This window comes from Acanthopagrus latus, chromosome 10 (assembly GCF_904848185.1).
Source record: "Acanthopagrus latus isolate v.2019 chromosome 10, fAcaLat1.1, whole genome shotgun sequence".
Classification (NCBI taxonomy): domain Eukaryota; kingdom Metazoa; phylum Chordata; class Actinopteri; order Spariformes; family Sparidae; genus Acanthopagrus; species Acanthopagrus latus.
The window spans coordinates 18,790,891-18,807,852 of NC_051048.1; the positions used below are offsets into that span (position 1 = coordinate 18,790,891).

Consider the following 16,962-nt stretch of genomic DNA (forward strand, 5'->3'; position numbering starts at 1 on the left):
AACTTTAAGACTTAAAAGAGAATCATTATAAAAGAGACACAAAACGACTTCTCAGAGATGCAGAGCGACTTCTTTCAGTCAGGGAGTCTTGCTCATGTACAACAGGAGAGCTGGAGGGTGTTTTACATCACTGTGTTCATGCTTACTGCGTTATTAGAAAACCTTTTTCTTCCCATGTCGAGGGAATGCAGCCTCTCCAGCCCGAGTTGGCTCAGGAGCATCTGAGAGGAATGCAATAAGCTAAGAAACCGGTAGTGAGTCACGCTACCAACAGCGCAACGCAGGGGCCCCTTTCATTCTGAAGGCCGAGCACAGAAATACACCAACCTAGCATCATCCATAAACAATGATCTGAGGCTCGCTCTCTCCTGTGGTCATAGCTTCTGTCTGTTTTCTCTCTCAGTGGCAGCAGAGGATGAAAATAGCCCTCGCAGAGACACACCCAGAAGAGAGTCAAATCAAACATCATTATTCCCCGGGTAAATATTGTGAAGAGATCTCATCTCCACCGACTGCAGAGGAAATGAGGGACGAGGCGCCATTTCCTGATGCGCTCTGGTCAACCTTAAATCAGGCCTTATTACAGGAGAACGGAGGCCGGCGAGGCGGCCGGCAGCTACTTCAGCCTCCGCCTCGCTTGCATCGCGTTAATGTATGGACACATCAGAAACATGCAAAATGCATCCAGATGTGCAACAAGCAGGAACCGACTTGTAGGACAAACAGACACCCTTCGTGCTGAGCTTTCAACGAGGCCTCATGCATATATCAAGGTGCTTGGTGGGGGGTTGCAATCTGTCAAGTGTCCAAAAAGCCTCTTTGCCTCCTGCACAGAACGAGCAACAGAAATGGAAGGTCATTAGCCGCACGCGGTTATATTCTGTTTGCTTTATGGGGAAGTTGTTTCACCATTTATGCTGAAAAAAAAAAAAAAAAGCATTAAACACGGCCGAGGACATAAAATGACAGTGGTACACCTGACATGCTACAGACGGTGCTCCGCATCGCCCACCATTCTCATTCACATCATCGAGCTGCAGTTGCTGTGCGAGTGGTAGAAAATGGCCAGAACTGCAGCAGCTCGTCAGGCTGTGCTGCTGCGATGAGAGATCCTGACACTCGTGTTGAATCCAGTGTGATTCCACCTACCTGAGACCATTTCTAGGATTTTACCAGAGTGCAGCACACTGACAGGTCTCATCCACGGCAATGTGAAAGGGAGAAAATCACAGAGGCGGCAACTGTGATTTAACAAAATGCAATTGTTTTGGCATGTGAGTTTAAGACTTGTAATCCTGAGCGTTTATATAATTAACTTAATGACTTCGTGGTTGGAGCCTTGAATCCGTCCATTCACTCGGCCTCGCTGGATTCAAACCTTCTCTGACACAATGTGTTGAAAGGCTCATCCATTGTGTCTCAGCTCAAAAGGAGTTCCTCAAGGATCTGTGCTGGATCCTCTTCTCTTTTCACCGTACATGAATGAGAATGTGACGCAGTGGGGTTCATAATCAGTGTCATCAGCAAATATTCCGACTCCCAAGGTGATGAACGACTTGTATCTTGCTTTTAGTGGTATTGAAAAAAGCTTTTTTTTTATGAGTGATCTAAATTTTCAGGCTTGGATTTCTTTGTGAAATGTGTCTTGAATCAGTCGTTCGGAGGTAATAAGGCTGAATTGATTTCATCTGTGGACAGGCGTCACTCTTCGCTCCAGATTCCATCGTCGCTGTCTGGCTTTTTTTTAAAAAAATGTTATGCATGTCTCGTTTTTGACTTGCAAATCGGCCACGCTCTGTAAAAGAGGGCGCTCTCTGCTCAGCGAATCTTTCCGAATGTAAATTATGTTTCAATTGGAATTATTAATACTGGAAAATATTGCATATAATGCTCCGTCTGATCTTGTTTTTTGGGGGCAACAAGCACTTACAGCTCCGTGTGGAGGATTAGTGCCACGGTGAAGAACATTTCGAGTTCTGACCTTTTTTTTGAGTTCTGAATCAGTAATGTTTTTTTGAAAGTGGCCCTCATCCTCTTCCATAGTTCTGCCACAAGTCACAAGGGGTGTTTCTACATTCACCACAAAGATTTCTTTTGGGGATCGACTCAGTGAAACATAATGCTTCATCAGAGCTCAGTTTGAATGTGCTTGCACATAACATGTTTTCATCTTTCTTGATTGCTGCTGCTGTGAATTCCTCTGACCAGCAGGGGCCCCTAGCGAACACTTTCAGCCTGAAGAAATAAGTCCATATTCCAAAGCTATTGTCTGGGAGGATGCTTCGAGAAAAAAAGCCTCACTGAAGTCGAGACTTATCGATACCAATCACTGGCAGAGCAGAGCGCTCTGCGTCCCTGAGACCGGAGGTTGGAGTCCTCACACTAGTTTCCTCTGGGCCAGAACTCATCTTTGATTTCCAAAGTCCATCGTCAGAGGCATGGATTTCCTCTCTGTTCTGCTCAGACTATTGGTGAGAGCTGGGAAAGAGAGGAGAGCGAGCAGAGAGAGAGAGAGACAGGGGAAGAAGCTACGTTGTGTTGATTGCCATCCTTGTGCCGGCGGCTTGCCACAGCCGCTATTCTCGGGGCTTGTTTTGCGTGGGGGGTTGAGAGAGAGGAGAGATTTTGCCATGGCACTGCAAAATGAGAAATGACACGGTTCCCCCAAACGTGGCGCCTCATCGGCCTGTTATGGATTAGTTAAGGCTGTTATTCTAATCTGCACCCCTTTTCTTCACTGCCTCATTATGGAACGGAGGTGCCAAGGCCTCATAGGGAGAATAAACATGGAGCCCTGCTCAGAGTCGTTAGAGAAGATAGATGATGCCATGTTGATGGGAGTCAGCGCCGAGCTGACGGGGCAGGAGGAAGCCAAGCCGCAACCGTTTGTGATGTAAGAACTTAAATCCAATCACGGAACATGCTTGACCGTGGACCGCGAGAAATAGGAAGACAGCAGAACAAGGTCCTATACTGATCTGAATGTCTTTGATGTCTGAAAAATGGAAAAATGATGCAAAAGGAGACGCATTCAACATTGTATATTTCGCTGTGGGAGCCACACGGCAGTCCTGTCGGCGGCAGCAGGCGATGGAGGGAAACTCCTGCATGTGGCGCACAACAAAAAGGCCTTCGTACCTTTGAACTTAGGCATTTACTTCATTTCAAGTTGGACACAAAAATCCTACTTTAACTCCATTTCACTGATTTCAACTTTGCAATTGACTCATTTGAATTTATGCACAATCAAAACCACCGATCACCACTTATCCTCTTAAATAGACAGTGGCGACGTGTCTAACCCTTCGCCACTGCTCGTTAAAAAAGAACATTTCAGGCCGCGCTTAATGGCAGAACCTCGCACAAAGAGAAGGTACTTGTGGATTTACCTGTGAATAATCCGTGACACCAGGCCATTAAAGGGACCATATCTAAGTCACATAAAGGGCCATTATTCATCCACTCCACCCCAATCAGCCTGAAGGCCTTTTCATTTAAAACGCTCGAGAGCATTTCATCGCTGGGTGAAAGACAATGTTCGACAGAGGACAAATAACCCGGTGATCAACTTCACTGTCGAAACCAGAGGAGGGCCACGTGAATGACATAAATGTGTTTGAGCATCACGAGCAGTGAGGTCTGACGTTAATGTCAAGGAGCACGCAAACAAACATCCAGGTAAAAACTGTTAGTGAGAACTATTAGAGGGAGTAAGTGTTCGAAATCAGAACTCTTTGCTGAAAATGTCTGACGTGTGATGATGAATCACGCAGCATTCAAATCTTCCCCACTCTAAAGGAACAGTTCACCCAAAAATGATAAGTCAGTCAGTATCTGCTGCTCAACACTGACATAGACAGGGACTTAAACACACAGCTCATCTTCAGAGGCTCTAAGATCCTACACTAATTTGAAAAGAGGTCATTTACCCCCATTTTTCAGCTGAGAACTTCCCCATAGCTGCTACGCTAAAAGCGTTTCCTTGTGTCTTCCTCAGTTGTTTAGCAGAACGCTGCAGCGCTGTTTTGCCATGAAGCTTCAGAAAATGTTTTGCAGGACTGCGAGACTTCCTCTTCCCTCTGAGGCCGTCCCGTTTGTCATATACTCTACATTTTAAGACAACAATAGGTTTGTTACTTGTCGTGGCCTTCAGGTACGTCTAGATTTCCTTTGCGTTCCAGTTTCACAGTGGCAAAGTGGAAACATCCCGCCATTAACAGACTTCTATTATCCCATCTATCTGTGCACAAACACAAGCTCTCAACCTACACAAAAAAGGGAGAAAACCACGAGATGAACACCGCCCTTTGTGTCTGGGCTCTACTGCTGCTGGAGCCTGAACAGGAGGGAAGCTGCAAATTATAAATGAGTGTAATAGAAAACCTGGTGGGCCATAAATCACATCAGCAGCAAAGACCCTATGCAAGTATGTTTATGTGAGCCTGCTGACATCAGCAGCTCCGGACAAAATGTACAAGCACATTTTATTTATCTCCTGTCCCATTAGGCTGCAAACAGCGCTACAGTGCGTCAGGTTTTTACAAGAGCAGGGGGACAGTTAAGAGGGTGAGAGCAGAGAATGGGTGGGGAGGTAATGGAGGGACCATCTGCGTGACCCTCCTCTTCATTAACGCAGAAGGAGATGTAGGCTGGATAATGTATAAAGGACACACCGCTGGCCATGTGGGGACTGCAGGTCGAAGCCGCTTCACGTTACAGCGACTGTATGTCAAGGACAAACAGGATGGAGGGCTTTTTTCTTTTTTTATACCCTAGAAAACGATACCATTATGCAAAAGGCCCACAAAGGCTGTACAAAAACAGCACAGACAGCCGTGACAGACGTGGTTCTGAACGCCACAGCATGTGTCACTATTTAAAAAAGGACATCAGCTTTAGTTGAAGCAGTAAAAGGTCCAAACAGTCAGGCAGCTAGGTGATGGAAGACATTAAAAGTTGGCTAGACTAATGGATGAACAGCTGAAATTACATAAGTAGTAAAGAAATAGGAAAAAATAAGCAACTGATGGATGATTGAAATAAAGTAGTGAGTAGTTGGAATTGTTAGCTTGAAAACTATATTTAAAGAGTTGAAACAATATGCAAAAAGTCATGATACATCCACTTCAGATAAAATACAAATGAACACAACCAGAACCAGACATGGACCGCAGGCTCAGGCGACAGCTGACAGAACCCATCTGGAAGCGGCTGCATTACACAGAACCAGATGGTACCACAGCGAGGTAATGAGTCTTCTTCTCCCTTTATGTTCTGGGTCTGTTGGATATGGCAGCTTCCATCAAAACACAATTTTAATATTTTTTGGCCTTTTGCATAAGGAGGCACAGAGACGTCAGCCAGGATGAAATGGTGTCCGCTCCCAAGTTAAAAGCTCATTTTTGTCCCTCGTACTTCGTTTTGCAATCTGAATGAGTGCTTGTCCAAAGCATTCATGAAGGAGTCAGAGTGATTTTCAAGTAGCAGTCAAAACCCCCTCACTGACTTCAAACCTCGTTCCTTCGTGTCAAGTAACTAAGAAGGACATGTGACATCAACTTACACCAACTCATCTGTGACGGCCATTAACTGCCGAGGCCTAATCCTATTTTTTTTTTACCCGCAGCATGTAATCACAACATGTAGCGGGAGATTTGCCCAATCACAGCACTCGTCTGCCATGATAAGACCAGTTTCAGCATCTCAGACATGCCAGATAAGAGACAAACACGCTGTCACTCAGCCAAAGCTCCTCGCATCAATATCCGTTTCCAGTAAAGCACAACAAACCCGAGATGTGCCACGCAACCTCAACGTCGACATGCGGGATGCTTTTAAACTGCACAAATGACTCCTTTCACAATAAAAACTGCTGTCAGGGAAGATTACTTCTGGCCTAACATGCAGGCTAATGGAACAGCAAATATCAGAGAGACTCTGAAAGCTTTTTAAGCAGCACGCAGATTAGCCTCCTTATCTTCTGCTAGCCAAACAGAGTGCTAAAATGACTACATGACTGTGCAAGCCATGAATATTGTTTTCATTAAACTGAGCGACGTGCTGGAGCTGGAACTCTTTGTGTTTTCTTTACAAAAAGCCAGTGTGGTTCCTCCAGCGGCTCCCATCTGCGTCCTTGCAGTGCCCCTAAAATGACAGTCGGGTAGTGTGAGGTGGCTGCGCAGTAGGGAAGCGCACTTCAAAGCAGGCCATTTCATCTTCAGTGAGGCTGTCGGCCTCAAGTGGAGCATGAGATAAAAAAAAGAAAGAGGGGAAAAAAGAAAAATCAATAACCCTATATCGGGCTTCTTCCTTCAAGCCTTGTGCTGATCTTTGTGACAAGCCAGCACCTGAACTATGCCCCAATTATCTACTGTGGGTGAACACATTGTATTTGTTCACACATTTGAACTATAAAAAAAACTGTTCTTAAACTGAAACTGTGCAACTTGTTTCTTTAACCTCAATGTTGTTGTGCAAGTTACAGTCTGAGATTCAACTTCACACCACAAAGTATTAATCAATAATTCATCAGGTTCTAAAAAGTATCGAACAGTAAAAATATTGACATCTTATTAAATATCCCTCTTCACTTCACTGCTGAGATATAACATTGACGCCTCTCAAACAGTTGAATAGTTAGCTGAGCTTAGCATGAAGAGTACTAGCGAAGTAAAGAGCTAGCGCAGTGCTAACTAAAAGGTTTTTAAGACCAACACCTTTGAATCTCTGTCTAAGTAACAGTCCATGATTTGAGGGTCAGAATATTAATTATGTTTTAACTGACAAATCTGACGACATATTTCTTTGCAGCTAGCACAGAGGAGGGTGAGACGAGGGGTGTTCAGTTGGTTGCGATCTGAAGATGCTAGATGCCACTAAATCCTACCAGTACGGACCTTTAGAGAAAAGTTATACAATTTAAATGCAACAAGACAGAGCAGTGAAAAGCGAATGTGACATTTCTACAAGCTGAAGTGGCAGAACATCTTTTAGACGACAGAACAAAGGAATGATGGGATCCATTCACGAAGCTGCATTGCCCTTCAACTTATTTATTGATGTACTGAACATGGAAAAAATCCAAAGTATCCAAACACAAAGTAAAGAACATGTACATCCTTTTAAATACTCAACAAAAGATATTCTATTCCAAAAATGCTGTGAACCAAGTCAGACTATACAACTTGAAATAAATAATCATTCTCATAGTAAGAATCAAGATAAGAGGGGTGGGAGGCGACATCCTCTCATGCCGGACCATCAGCACAAATTTGTCAAGACCAAATAATCATGAAGAAGTTACAAAAAGAAAACGCTGTTTTTCAACGATGACAGGTCGGGCGTGAAGAATGTCGCCTCTACCCCACAGCAGCAAGTATCACAAATCATCTAGACTTAAATTTAACTTGTACAAGTAACACAAAGAAGGAATAGATAAAACGAGAAAAAGCAGTTGCGAAGATAATTATATAATGCATAGCACACTGCTCATTTAAGGGGAAGCATGACTAGTAATTGGTTTAAATACCAAGCAGGATGCAGGTGCAGTATTCAGTGCATCTACGGCTCCACGAGCCTCCGTTTGTTTGTTCGAGATGAGTCAGATGTCGGTGAAACTCTTGCGACCGATTTTTGCTATCGTTAATGGAACTGCTTCGCTGACCTTCCCCCAAAGTGAATAAAGCAATATACACCTTTTTACGATTTTAAAGACAGGTTATATGCATTACGTATATATATGAGTATGAAAAAAAACCAAACTAATCAAATAGTTCAAAACTGTGGTTTATATCCATTCTTTACCACATAAATATATATCTATAATGTTTATATATAAAAAACAAAACATATGTCTATAGTTTCTTAATACCTTTTTTTTTTTTTTTTTTACGAAGCAAGACTATCTACAGACCAAACAACCAACAAATTAGATGCACTGTAATGCTTTAGTCCATGGGACAACAAACCAAGGATTTCAACTCAAGGCAAACTGAAAAATTAAAAAAGGTTCATATCCAAAATGAAAAATACCTTACATACTCCATAAAAGAGAAAAAACAAAACGATATATATTAATATCACACTTTCCGATGAAGTCCGAACGAGAACCAAAAGAAGTCTGCCAAATACTCAACATAAAAAAGGACTTATTTACATAGCTCAAAGCTCAGGAGTAATCCGTTCTATTCTTCAGACTAGTTTTTCTTAAGCTGCTGCCGTCATTGGCTTGTCCTTAATCTTTCATACAAAGTATGTAAAAACCCTTATTGGTTGATATTACGACAAAATCAGTCTAATGATATATTGTAGGTAACACCACAAAACACCATGAGCTCCGTCTGAAGGGAATCCTTTAGGAAGAACTGATTTTTATCCCCATTTAACCTTTTAAGATATCTCCACGTTATAATTTTGCATGCAGTTTTTTGCGAATAAACCTTTGTATATTTGTCCATTTTCCAAATCAAATCGGAAAGCGAGTTTTCTAGTCATATAACAACTAGGATGACAGGGGGACCCACAGATGATTTTACAAATGAAACCAGCACTGCCACTGATTCTATAATCTAAAGATAATACAAAGATCTCAAAAGGTATCTTTTACATCATAAATCTCCCCAGAAATTTCAACCACTGCAAACTTTCCTGTAAAGTTCAAAAGCTCACAAGGTGTCATATGAAGATATTTCTCAAAGTATCCAAGTCAAAATATTTTGTTCCAGGTCCAGTAAAAAGTTTCTCCAAATTTTTCTTTTTATAAAAATAGATGCTTTTTAAACCCACATCAAAGAGGTTCTTAGCTCTTTGGCAAGGTACTGCTTTAAGAATTTTTTTTTTGTCTTTTATCCGTTTAAGTTTACAATAAGCAACATTATGCAGCCAACCAATAACCAACTCATATTACAATGAACGGAATACTTACAAAATCAACAGAACTGCAAATAGTTCAAAAATAAGTACTTGCTAACCACTGAAGGCATTAAACGCACCTAAAGGCAAATCAGGACACAGAGAAATACAAAGAAAATCACTACACATAACCTTACAAGACTTACTGTTTCAAAGCAGATGTGCAACAAAATGACAAAACCTATAGTAACGTTTTTAGATGGTCCATCTGTAAAGACAGCAAGAGATTCAACATCACAGGCATTCAACACCTGCTGGATTTTTTTTTCTTGTTTTAAAGTATATTGAGAAGATTTCAAAGCGTAGCCATGGAAAGAAAGAAAAATCACATTGTTGGACGCTAAATATTGTTTTTTCTTCGTAACACTGATTTACAAAGCTGTTTTTTTTTTTTTTTTACTAATGTAGAAAGTTACGGTCAATGCGCTTCCATTTTCTGTTTCCATTTTCTGCTGAGTTTTCTAGAAACAATCTCAGTGGGTATTAGGCTTTGTGTGTTTTGTTGGTTTTGAATGAGACTTGCAGCACTCTGTCCCCGAGGCGGTATCCATTCAAGCTGGCGATGGCCACGGCTGCCTCGTCGTAGTTAGTCATGGTGACAAAACCAAATCCTTTGCACTTGTTTGTGTTGAAGTCGCGAATAACCTTGACGTTTGTGACGGCACCAAACGGCCCAAACATCTGCCAGAGGATGCTCTCGTCTGCGTCTGGAGCCAGGTTGTAGACGAAGATACACCAGCCAGTGCCTGCATGCCCCGGGATGTTGATGCCAGCCAAGCTGGTCACCCCGTCAATGGCCATCGGGGAGAACCGGCTGCAAAAGACAAAAGGTAACATGGTTCAAGGCGAGAGCCAAAATGAGGACAAAATGGGCCTTTTTATAAGACAAGAGATCGTGCCAACAAACCTAACACAATCTGACAAGACTCCACAGAGATCAGCACTCGCTCTGCTCCTCTCCGACTGTAGCAGCAATGTAAACACTGCTCACAGTGTCATCACCCTACTCTCATTTCACATACCAACTCATTAGATGACGCAAATATTCTCTATAAAAGTAAATATTTTCCCTCAGCTGGGTCATGCTGACTCAGCAGCAGAGCGGGCAGCACACAGCCAGCCGACATGTATGCACATACACGGATCTCATATCAGAGCTTTTCACACGTCTTACAAACTGTAGCTGCCTCTTGAGCTCACCATGTTTCTACAGGGACAGGAGCCGAGAATTATTTTCTCCAGAACAAAAAGAGGCCACATTATGATGCTAAACAGGAGTCAAATTAAAGTTGGAAGTTGTGCCAGGACTGGAATGAAAAAGGCAAGAAAAAGCCCTGGTCTTTGGTAAATGTGGATTTGCAGTTTAAAGAAACAAAATTCAAAGTGCATGGAAAGCCTATGAATTATTGCAGCAGGTGTCACGTAAGATTAGCTGCTCCAGTTGGTCTCTCAGGGAACATCCACCATGACAGGTGTGCTCCCAGCATCAAGGACACGGAGAGAGATTTGGCAACGAAGACGTCAGCCAATGAGCAGGGCAGCAGGGAAATCACAAGTCTATTGTGGCTGGTGACGGGTCTTTGAGCTCTCAGGTGATTGGACTTCAGTCATAACTCAGGGGAAAGCATTCTTATAAAACTCAACTTAGACAAACTGGTATCCTGGTGAATCCTGAAAGACGCCTGACGCAACAAAGTTTAAAACAGGACAGGGCTGTCCATAATAGATCAAGGTAAGAGTATGGAGCTCAAAATACCAGTATGCAATTTTGTGCAATAGCAAGTAAGAGATTGTAAAAGTCTGCCCTTTGTTATGTAGACAAGCAGCGTAGACTCGGCTTTAATCTAGACATGTTGTGACATTATGTCAAGATTAAAGCACCCCACTGCATCACTGTCACTAACCTCATTCTAGAGAGGGACACGTTAAATTATTACCAGTCACAATGAAGCGTAAGCACAAATGACTCAACATGCACATATTTAATTAATGCAACTGGATTTCTAGAGTGTAAATTGTTGACTTCAGCCAATAACACAGGAGGCCATCATAGTCCCCACTGATCGCATTAACAGTTTCAACATATGTACAAGTCGGCAGGTGAGGAACACCAGGTAAATTACAATGGGTCGTCATCATCGCCACTACTACACAGTCTCTGTTTAGCAGCTCAGTCTAGACTACTGCTTTCAAAAACACCCTGCAGCTGAATACATTTGAACATAATGAATCTTTAAAGCGTGGAGGCTCAGTGTCTGTGACTTCCGCCAAGTATTCAGAATGTCCTGGGGTCTTATAAATCAGCCTCAAGATCAGTTTTGATATCAAGTCCTGACGTAGAAAACCATATTTAAGTCATTATATTTAGACAGATATCTTTCTATGTAAAGTTTACACTTGACTGGAGCAATGCTCCTGCTGGTTATGTCGGGATATTGCAGTTTGGGACACGTATGCGTCGAAGCTTGTTGCAAGTTTTTTTTTTTTTAAACAGCGTGCAGCAACGTTTGTCAGTCCACTCTTTAGTCCACTGGCTGATATGTGTTGTCTGGCTTAAATCCCTTTCCCAATTTGACTTTCTCTTTTGGTCCATGGCTATTTTTCTGAATGAACCGGCGTCACACATAATGGAAAATCACAAGACAGGTGCTGACAGTTTAAGATGATTTACAGATCACAGGTGAGACAAAACAAGCTTAAACAATGTTTTTCTTGCTCAGTAGCTTCCACGAATCGAACACAAGCAAAAGATCTTCAGGTACAAATAAAGGGAAAGTGATTGTTGCAGGTCAGAGGAGGGAGGAGGAGGTGATGGGTTTCTTAGCAGCATGTGTGGCACAACATACCCAGGATAAATATTTACTCCATCACCTGCTGTTAAGACAAACAGCCTGATTCACTCACAACAACTAGCTTCTACAGTATATATAGTTGCTTGTGGAGAGGAGCACTAAGGCACGTCTTTGATCAACAACCTCATACTGCACAGTGCTACCATACGCACTGTTAACTACCTACGCAAAGCTGTCAACAGCTCATGCAGGAAAACATCCCCCAGCTCAATCTAAGAGATCTAAACAAGAAAATCAATTTACCTTTTGACTCCATAGGCCATGTTCAGCAGATTGTCCAACCTGAGAAATCCAAAACACCAACAACACAAAACACATTAATTTCAGAATAAGACTAATGAAATGAATGATGCATTCTGACAGGATGACAGATGAGTAATATTTCTGATGAAGTCAGATGTCCGATTCAAGTAAACGCCAGACAATTCGATCTGTATCAACCTGTTGACTAAACTCTTTTATCATTACTCAACCTACACAAACAACAGGAGACGTTCGCTTCACAAAGAGGGTTCAGGTTAGGACAGAAATACAGCAGCGCTCACTGAACACGACGCAAAAATTCTAATTTCACAAACTGTAATCTTTTCTTGTCGACCCCTGAGGTCAATCAGTGGACTGGAGAAAAGCAAATTCACGTATAGACCCTTTTCAACATTTATGGCCACCAACTAGACTAACTGCCGACAAAAACAACATCTAGTGATTCTCCCACCAGAGAATAGTAATAATCTCAGACAGATTTGCATCATGGGCCTAACATCTGCAACAGGAGGAACACAGCAAAGTTCAAGATGTGAATATGGGGATGAATTATTCTGTCCAGAGTATTGATGAGCTCCAACACAGAATATTCTCATAATACTGCTGTGAGACAATTTAAATGATCATTTCAAAAAGACTCAGACATCACTAGCAGTATGACTGTTTTTTTTTTTTTGGTGTGCCCCTTTACCTGAAGCGTTGTGCCTGCTGTGCGAGGGGTCCTGGGTACCTTCGATTGGGCGACTGATACAGCTGAGAGAGCAGCGCCTGGCTGGTCTTCTGGCTCGGGTTGTTTGCGAACTTCACTGTAATGGGCTCGGTGGCACCAGGCGGCTTCTGGCAGTTCAGACCTTTGATGGCCTCCTCGGCCTCAACTCGCCGATCAAAACGAATGAAGCCAACCCCTCTGGAAACGCCTGAGGAGAGCACATTAATACATTAACTAAACATCAGTGATACGCAGAGTTCCTCCTGACAGCCATGAAAACGTTTGGTAATAATTTAGGGCTCAAAACACTTGAGTTTTGGGGGGTTGATATACTGATTACATGTTTAATTTATTTTGCCTTAACAGTGATGGGATTACATTATTTTACCAAGACCCTGATGCACTGCTACACAACTGAGTCATTAGAAGTGTGAGAATACCAGCTACAAATCTGAATTAATGATGGCAGAAGGCACACAGTTAACTTGAATACATTGAATACCAAGGAAATTAGAATTGTGTACATTTGCACACATAAATACATAAATACAAAGAAAGCAAGAAGCACAAATATCTGTAGTCGCCCTTTCCAAAATACAAGCAAAGCTGCAAAAACCTGAAGCACAAGAGAAAAGAAATGATGGGGGTGAAAAAGGGGCTGTGTTTTATTAGTGAGCACCAGCGACAGTATGAAGCTCTCTCATTACTGGACACTGGCAGGCAGCAGGGAGAAACCAGCCCCAGGCAAAGGTTGTGACATGCACAGATGTCCCAAGATGGCAGAGAACAGAAACCAAGTAATCTTCAACTTATTTACCTCTCACTGCCTCCTTGAAACATCCATGCATGTCTTTTGGCTCTTTGTTTCTTCTTGCCGATCAGCCTTGAGCTTCAGTATCTTTGCCAAATCAAGAAGAGGTGCATCGTTGTTTACGGCCCTGCTTTGTCATTTTGATATTTGCTTTGTTTCTTGTTAAGTGCATTTCTCTTACAGTTTGTGCTCTTGTGTTTTGCATGTCACATATGAGCTGGAGTGCATTCCCTTAAATCTTTTTGCTTTCATTCTTGTAAGTGTTTGTCCTTGAGAGATGCTGTATTAAAAAGGGCATCTGTACTAAATGTTGCTCCGTTATAAAAGCTGGTTGCAGTGCTGCTTTGGATTTTGTTTCCCCCTTTTCTGACAGTTTGATCACAGACTAAAAATGAAATTGCAAATGAATTCTCCTGAAACAAGTTGGCTTTGTGTTGGAAAAATAAAGAACTATTCCCAAAACACATGCCTGAACGAATATACCAAGTTTCAGCAGCCCACAGGGAAAAAGTAATTGGGAAGGTGGAAGATTGTTTATTAGTGTTTCATAAAGGTTCTACTTCTACATGACAGCTGAAAAATGGAAACTGTATCCACATGCATTTCATATCTTGCCTTGAAACACGCATTGACACACTGGGTGCAAGATGAGAAAAGGGGGAAAAAGTAGGAGAAGGTGAGTGCAAGACGAACGGAGAATGGATGCAAAAAGAATTATGAAGCATTAAGTCCTGCTACATTTTATATTCTAGCCATCTGTGCATTTCTATGAAGCCCTCTTGTGAAAAATTGCATTTTTGGGGGACTTCTGATGCATTTCTCATGCCTGGTTGTGTCATTTTGTTAGGGATCAACTGAGGGAAGGAGGCAAAAGGAAATAAAAAAAAAAAAAGAAGGGGGGGGGGGGGCAAAACCATGGGACAGCTGTCACGTCCTACTCACCAGTCACCTGGTCCACCAGGATGCGTGAGGTAATGATGCGTCCATACTGCGAGAAGAGCTGCTCCAGTTCTTTCTGAGTCATGGTTTTTGGCAAGCCACTGACGTACAAATTTGCATCTCTGATGGAGGCGGAGCTTGGACGCGCATAGGAAACCTACAGGCAGAGAGTTCACATGACCATGAGTACATCGCCATTTCACATGCAGTCATAAATTCACAAATCTCCAATACTTTATACAAACACCTGTAATTTAAGGATTATTTAAACTTACACAAGAAGAGCTGTGACTCATTTCTAGCAGAGAGAATGCTGTTAGATCATTAACTCATATTTAACCAGACTAGGTTTACTTTAAATGGACAAATAGTCGCTATAAGTAGAATTTCCAAAACAAACACTTGCAATTTCTCTTTTCTACAAAATATGCTTAAATAATAACCTGCATCATTCAGAAAACTCTTCAGACTAAATGAAGCAAATATTGACATAAATGTAAAATGCAAAAGTTTGCAGATGGAGCAGATTTGCTCCATTTGGTGCAAACTGAGGCTAAACCTCTCTGCTTGATTTTAAAATGCTTCAAGTTGAGCAAAAGTTTCAAAGCTCAGAGACTCCATGACGAATGGGAGAGAGGCCACTGAATCAAGCCTTATTTTTTAAATATTATTTTTAGATTTTTTTAAAGTAAAACAAAAAAGGGAGAGAAACAGTTAAGTATGAATAATGAAGGTAAAATAAGATTAAAGATGGACAGAGCAATGTTAGCAGGTACTTGTTGGTACACTTCAACGACGCCTCGTCAGACTGTCCGCCATCAGAGGCAATACAATTGAGTATGTGCTAGTCTGAACACACAAATCCGTTAAAATGGACTAAACAGATCTTTGTTGTTGATGCTTTCATTTGGTTGTTGTAGAGCATGAACATGAGGCAAATATAAAGAAATAGTGATGCACGGTAAACCTCTACTCATCCCATTCATGGGCCAAGTTTTATCAATTTTGATTGTTTTTATAATCGTTTGGATCCAACAACAACAGCGTGATGCACTGCAGTAATTTGTCTGCTCCACAGTCTGTCACCCAAATCCCCCCCCACAGTGCATACTTAATTATAACTCTCATTGGATAAATGGACAGTGACAAATCAGTCTGTCCAGAAAAAAGTTTGTGACACATTTCCTGCCCATCAACTCTGTTGGAACCCTGACAGAGATGGATGCAGTGTCAGGCTTGTCTAGACAGCTCTCATTTTAAAAGTAAATTTATCATTTCTTGAAAGTTTTTATAAACAGAGCAGCGTGTCTGCCTCTTAAAACCAATCTAGTCCGCTCCCATCTGGAGGTCAAGAGGACAGCACCGGAGGCCACATACATATGCAGCATAAATCAACATCTGTCCATAAACATAGCAGAGTAATAGAAAACAGAGTCATCTACCAGGTCCTGTGGATCAATAGGTTATTACACCCATGAGTAGTCATAAATTCATTCTTTCACAAGACACCATCCCATTTTCAGTCATGTAGACGTTTAGACAATAACATGGAGAAGGAAGTCATAGAGCCTAAATTTAGGAGCTGATGTGCAAGAATGGCTCGAGGAGGGTTTTGTGGAGGATCACACAGAGTGAGAAGAAAAAAAGCGCAGCAGATTCAAGAGCCTGCTGTATCATGCTACTCCCATCTGGTGGCTCCAGGTTCCTGTGACTCGACTGTCAATTACCTGAATGGCACCACAGCTGTATTTAATTACAACGTCGCACACATTAAATGCTCTTAAACCAAAGTCCCTCCCTGCAACAGATGGTATGACAGGAAAAAAAAAATAGATCACTCACATTAATCAAACCTTCAAAAAGGATTCCTTTTGTGCTTAAAGATCGATAAGAACCCCAGTTGCTCCCCCAACACCTCAACACTCACCCTGTTCCTGCCCTGAAGTGAAGGCTGACAAAGCGAACGTGAAAGCTGAAGCGCCCTGCCCACAGCCAGGCAACTCCCTCGCCTCTCCCCAGCCCTGCCTCCGTCCCAGTCTCACCTTCACACTTCATTTGATGCTAATATTTGCAAAGTATATTCCTCCACCTCACTGGGGTTTATTTGCACTTCTGACAGATCAGCTACAGACTTCTGAATGTGTGATATAAAAAAAAAGAAAAAATGCTCCCATGTTCTACTTTCACAAGGTATGAACTGAGGAGGAGAGGTGGAGGGAAACGATACGTTCTGTCTGATTCATGGGAATGAAGAGGTACGGCTGTCAATATTCAAACATTAAATACAGAAATAATCAAGCGTTCAGCTGAAATTTGATGCAATTCAAAAACGAATTTTCAACCACAAAATGTGTTTCTTTCTGCCCGATGTGAGGAGGGAACTGGCTAGCACCTTGTCAGTCCACTGTGGTAAAATATCACATCTAATAATCTGGCTCCACCATCCACAAATCCTGCAGCACTATATGAAGCAAATG

The 16,962-nt window shown here is 42.1% G+C and overlaps 1 protein-coding gene across 7 annotated transcripts in view; it reads right to left on the reverse strand.

The window, feature by feature from the left end:
• Nucleotides 1–7,032: 7,032 nt before the first annotated feature.
• Nucleotides 7,033–16,962, reverse strand: part of elavl2 (ELAV like neuron-specific RNA binding protein 2) — a 33,952-nt gene continuing 24,022 nt past the window's right edge. For 6 of the 7 annotated variants that reach the window (XM_037112649.1, XM_037112651.1, XM_037112648.1 and 3 more), the window contains 4 exons: nt 14,489–14,642; nt 12,718–12,943; nt 12,006–12,044; nt 7,033–9,724 (listed from right to left, as the gene is read on the reverse strand). In XM_037112649.1, coding sequence (XP_036968544.1) covers nt 9,394–9,724; nt 12,006–12,044; nt 12,718–12,943; nt 14,489–14,642 — 750 coding nt within the window. In that variant the 3' untranslated portion in view covers nt 7,033–9,393. The remainder of the gene's footprint in view (nt 9,725–12,005; nt 12,045–12,717; nt 12,944–14,488; nt 14,643–16,962) is intronic. The other variant, XM_037112652.1, reaches the window with a different exon arrangement.